The sequence below is a fragment of the Salvelinus fontinalis genome, chromosome 34 (assembly GCF_029448725.1).
Source record: "Salvelinus fontinalis isolate EN_2023a chromosome 34, ASM2944872v1, whole genome shotgun sequence".
NCBI lineage: Eukaryota > Metazoa > Chordata > Actinopteri > Salmoniformes > Salmonidae > Salvelinus > Salvelinus fontinalis.
The window spans coordinates 3,824,129-3,830,128 of record NC_074698.1 but is presented as its reverse complement, the minus strand read 5'-3'; the positions used below and the strand labels follow the sequence as shown (position 1 = coordinate 3,830,128).

The following is a 6,000-nucleotide window of genomic DNA, read 5'->3' as shown; positions in this document are numbered from 1 at the left end:
CACCCATGCTGCCAGACTTTTACCGTATACTAACAGATTTTTTTTTTTACAGTGTAGCACGGAGGAGGATCGCATGTTGTAGTAGGCCTTTTAGGCCGCTTAAAAAGTTTTACGTAATTTTCTTATAAACCTACAATAAGGTTATCACAACACATTGGCAAACTAATTTATTTAAATAAGTAACGACAAAATATAAAAATATGTTAATGCTAACGCAGAGATTTGGTTCTAGGTTGCCGATATTATTCAGATGATAAAGACATATATAGGTCTACTGCATTCATATAAGTGTCGATATTCTCTCTCTCTCTCTCTCTCTCTCTCTCTCTCTCTCTCTCTCTCTCTCTCTCTCTCTCTCCCTCTCTCTCTCTCCCTCTCTCTCTCTCCCTCTCTCTCTCTCCCTCTCTCTGATTTAGCTATGTTTGAGCCTTCGCAAGGCCAGATGAGTGGCATTGTTTAGACCTAGCCTACTGAGGACACATTAGGCACACGATGAGAGAGAAGTGTTAATGCTAAATTGTAATTATTTCGCCTCTATGGCCTATTTATTGCCTTGCCTCCCTTAATTTTACTACATTTGCACACACTGAACATATATTGTTCTATTGTGTTATTGACTGTACGTTTGTTCATCCCATGTGTAACTCTGTTTTGTTGTTTTTGTCGCAGTGCTTTGCTTTATCTTGGCCAAGTCGTAGTTGTAAATGAGAACTTGTTCTCAACTAGACTACCTGGTTAAATAAAGGTTAAATAAAATAGATAAAGTGGAGAATGCGAAAGGGAAATCCGGTAGGCCTATTGCGGTTTTGACTAGGCCAAACGTTCCCAAATTCATTCATTTTTTACTTAAACTTAGTGAGACCCCCTTTCACGTTTTGTACATCCTTTAAATTCGTACAATTTAAATTAAGCCGCGGATATGGGATCAGAACACAAATTCTGACTCTATCAGAAGACAAACGACATTCTGAAATGGCAACAGGTGAGTCAATATATCATTTGATCATTGCTTCAGGTTTCAACGAATGAATCATTTTCAGGATTATATTCAACTAACAATGATACTCTGCTGCAGATCATCTCACTACCCTAAGAATGGCACATCAGACTATCACTTGGATGAGCGCCTTCCTCTGCCTCGCGCAAGTTTTCTCGATGCCCATGCCTTGCCAGCTACGACGATATCTTGTGGGAACATCCCACAACCTACTGAGAGACATGGTACATTTTTTAAATGACTTTTGACTTGAATTGTATTATCCAACTATGTTTATTAATTAACTGACTAGCTCAACCTGACTTCTGTGTTTTCTCTTTCTTCCAGGGAGGTCATTTTCCACTGGAGTGCCTGCAGGAGAATAATGTCTTCATGGTATTCCCAGCCACTGCATTTGCAACCTCGGGCGCGCCACAGGTAAGCGCATGGGCACATATCCAAGTGTTCTTTACAGCATGAAAGAGTATTTGCAACCGTTAGGATTAGAAAGTAGACAGACAACGTTACGATGCCATTTATGTTATTTGAAATTATTGTTGTCTGTTTCAGTTGAGCAGCAGTGGTGCTAAGGCTATTTATGAGACATTGAAGAACATCGACACATTGTTTGGAACTGACGAACTGCCGACAATGTGGGACCAACATAAATTGGAGTATTTTCAGAACATTATCTACCGTCAGACTGAAGAGAGCAAATGTGTGAGTACCAACCTATGCCAATACAGATAGCTTAACTGTTTAAGTGTGGTATGGTGACATTTGAATTATTTTCTTCTTGTGTCAGATGATGGGGAGTGTGGATTCACGTGATTATCTAGTCAGGGAAAATGCGCTGAATACATACTTTAGTAACATCGCGGCTGTCCTAAAATAAAAAGTAGGGTACAAGCAAATACACTATAATGGATGCATTTTAATTATTATTCATCGCCTGCCTCTTTCTTTCTTTCTGTCAGATGATGGGCAGTGTGGATACAAGTGATTATCCCATCAGGGCAGAGGGCCTGAAGACGTACTTTGGGAACATTGCAGCAGTCCTAAAAGAAAAGGTAGAATATAGGTTGAAAACAAATAGACACATTGTTTTGATAATATCTCTACATAGGACAATATTACCCTACATTGCCCTAACAGTTTATTTTTTATTTTCACAGAATTTCAGTTACTGCGCCTGGGAAGTGGTTCGAAAAGAACTCCTGTACACCCTAGAATTCATTCTGAAACACAACTCTGATAGCCTTCTGTGGTCCAACAGAACATGAATTTGAATTTGCAGAACTGATTTATATACTGTACTTGATTTTGATAGCCTACCATTCTACAATGATGTAATGTGCCATGTCAAACTGCAATATAAGACATGCATTTATTTGTCTTTCAAGGTTATATATTTATTTACATATTTATTTATTTGAAAATTGTGCCTATTGTTGCTGTCAAGTAAATACACATTTTTATACTTTTAAATATTGCTACTCTGTGCACTCATTCTGAAGCATCGTGATGCACTGTCTGTCGGTGTGTGAACGTTCAGATTTGGGTAAACATGCTCAGGACATCAAATCAAGTCAAATTTGATTGGTCACATACACATGGTGAGCAGATGTTAATGCGAGTGTAGCGAAATGCTTGTGCTTCTAGTAGATTCGACAGTGCAGTTTTACAACAACTACAGAAAACACACAAATGTAAAGGGATGGAATAAGAATATGTGCATATACATATATTCAAGAACACTAAGGTAACCTGCCTAAATGACTACCGACCCGTAGCATTCACGTCTGTAGCCATGAAGTGCTTTGAAACGCTGGTCATGGCTGACATAATCACCATTATCCCAGAAACCCTAGACCCACTCCAATTTGCATACCGCCCCAACAGATCCACAGATGATGCAGTCTCTATTGCACTCCACACTGCCCTTTCCCACCTGGACAGATGGAACACCTATGTGAGAATGCTATTCATTGACTACAGCTCAGCGTTCAACACCATAGTGCCCTCAATGCTCATCAATAAGCTAAGGACCCTGGGACTAAACACCTCCCTCTGCAACTGTATCCTGGACTTCCTGACGGGCCGCCCCCAGGTGGTAAGGGTAGGTAACAACACATCCGCCACGCTGATCCTCAACACAGGGGCCCCTCAGGGGTGCATGCTCAGCCCCCTCCTGTACTCCCTGTTCACTCATGGCTGCACGGCCAGGCACGACTCCAACACCATCATTACATTTACCGATGACACAACAGTGGTAGGCCTGATCACCGACAACAGCGAGACAGCCTATAGGGAGGAGGTCAGAGACATGGCCGTGTGGTGCCAGGACATTAACCTCTACCTCAACATGATCAAGACAAAGGAGATGATTGTGGGCTACAGGAAAAAGAGGGCTGAGCACGCCCCCATTCTCAACGGAGCTGCAGTAGAGCAGGTTGAGAGCTTCAAGTTCGTTGGTGTCCACATCACCAACAAACTAACATGGTCCAAGCACACCATGACAGTTGTGAAGCGGGCACGACAAAACCTATTCCCCCTCAGGAGACTGAAAAGATTTGGCATGGGTCCTCAGATCCTCAAAAGGTTCTACAGCTGCACCATCGAGAGCATCCTGACTGGTTGCATCACTGCCCAGTATGGAAACTGCTCGGCCTCCGACCGCAAGGCACTACAGAGGGTAGTGCAAATGGCCCAGTACATCACTGGGGCCAAAGGTTCCTGCCATCCAGGACCTCTATACCAGGCGGTGTCAGAGGAAGGCCCTGAAAATTGTCAAAGACTCAAGCCACCCTAGTCATAGACTGTTCTCTCTGCTACCACATGGCAAGCGGCACCGGAGTGCCAAGTCTAGATCCAAGAGGCTTCTAAACAGCTTCTACCCTCAAGCCATAAGACTCCTGAACATCTAGTCAAATGGCTACCCAGACTATTCACATTGCCCTCCCCCCTCCACACCACTGCCACTCTCTGTTGTCATCTATGCATACTCACTTTAATTAACTCTACCTACATGTACATACTACATCAACTAACCGGTGCCCCCGCACATTGACTCTGTACCGGCACCCCCCTGTAGATATTGTTATTTTTTACTCTTTAATTACTTGCTACTTTTATCTCTTATTCTTATCCGTATTTATTTTAACTGCACTGTCGGTTAAGGGCTCGTAAGTAAGCATTTCACTGTAAGGTCTACACCGGTTGTATTCGGCGCATGTGACTAATCAAATTTGATTTGATTTGATTTGGATGAGCAATGGCTGAGCGGCATAGGCAAGATGCAATAGATGGTATAAAATACAGTATATACATATGAGATGAGTAATGTAAGATATGTAAACATTATTAAAGTGACATTTTTTTAAATGATTAGTGGTCCAATTATTAATAAAGTGGCTAATGATTTGAGTCTGTATGTAGGCAGCAGTCTGATGGCGTTGAGATGGAAGCTGTTTTTCAGTCTCTCGGTCCTAGCTTTCATGCACCTGTACTGATCTCATCTCCTGGATGGTAGCCCCTGGTGATGCGTTGTGCAGACCGCACCACCCACTGGAGAGCCTTGCGGTTGAGGGCGGTGCAGTTGCCGTACCAGGCGGTGATACAGCCCGACAGGATGCTCTCAATTGTGCATCTGTAAAAGTTTGTGAGGCTTGTGACAAGCCACATTTCATCAGCTTCCTGAGGTTGAAAAGGCACTGTTGCACCTTCTTCACCACACTGTCTGTGTCGGTGGACCATTTCAGTTTGTCCGTGATGTGTACGCCGAGGAACTTAAAACTTTTCACATTCTCCACTACTGTCCCGTCGATGTGGATAGGGGGGTGCTCCCTCTGCTGTTTCCTGAAGTCCACGATCATCTCCTTTGTTTTGCTGACGTTGAGTGAGAGGATGTTTTCCTGACGCCACACTCCCAGAGCCCTCACCTCCTCCCTGTAGGCTGTCTTGTTGTTGGTAATCAAGCCCACTACTGTTGTGCCGTCTGCCAACTTGATGATTGAGTTGGAGGCGTGCAAGGCCACGCAGTCACGGGTGAACAGGGAGTAGAGGAGGGGGCTGAGCACGTACACTTGTGGGGCACCAGTGTTGAGGATCAGCGAAGTCGGGATGTTGTTTCCTACCTTCACCACCTGGGGGTGGCCCGTCAGAAAGTTCAGGGGTCCTCATTTATCAATGTTGCGTAGAAAAGCTTCTAAATAAACTCGTACAATTTTGGGGGGAATTTTCGCAAATACAAAAAAAGTTTATATTTATCAATTGCTCGTACGCTGATTTACACACACCTGTAAGTATTTTTGCCTTGATGAATCAGGCACGCTCTAAAACACTGCACTAGTGCACGTGAAGTCTCATTTACATAAAGAACCGCCCTAAATGACCATTTATGGTCACAAACCTTCCCCTTAAAGCTGCAAAAAAATGTCACTTGGGAGCAGGTTAGAGCTGTGGTAAATTCTGCCTCATCTGAATTCAGGACAGTTAAGGAAATTAAAAATAAATTGTTTGGTTTGAAAACATTGGGCAGAGTGACTCTTCACTGTCTGCTATGGACCAGCGCATTGACAGCATAATTGGAGAGACCTCAGTGTCTGGCATATTTTTTGATGGTGATACTGAGGACCCTCTCCCAGACCCTGAAGGAATACCAGACCCACCAACTGATGGTAAGTCAAGCTTTATTTTCGCAACCATATTCAGACATGGACCACATCTAAATATATTTTCTTGACAATAAATAACAAATATGACAAAATAAATGTAACAAAATGAATAAAAATAACAATACATGAAATCTTCACAGATGTGGGTGATTTGCCTGGCCCCTCAGCCATCCCCAGGCCTTATCAGATATGAAGATAAGACCCAGATGCAGACCCCGTCGGATAACCAGTAGTTTAATAATCCTAGAGGGGCAGGCAAATAGACAGGTCAAGGCAGGCAGGGTTCAATAGTCCAGAGAAGTGGGGGAAAGGCACAGGACGGCAGGCAGGTTCAGGGTCAGGCAGAGG

The 6,000-nt window shown here is 43.4% G+C and overlaps 1 protein-coding gene across 1 annotated transcript; it reads left to right on the top strand.

Moving 5' to 3' along the window:
* Positions 1–1,095: 1,095 nt before the first annotated feature.
* Positions 1,096–2,259, top strand: LOC129832720 (interferon alpha-6-like). The gene is made up of 5 exons (XM_055896718.1): positions 1,096–1,221; positions 1,325–1,414; positions 1,547–1,696; positions 1,954–2,046; positions 2,152–2,259. The coding sequence occupies exons 1-5, from the start codon at positions 1,096–1,098 to the stop codon at positions 2,257–2,259; spliced, it is 567 nt and encodes a 188-aa protein (XP_055752693.1).
* Positions 2,260–6,000: the final 3,741 nt, after the last annotated feature.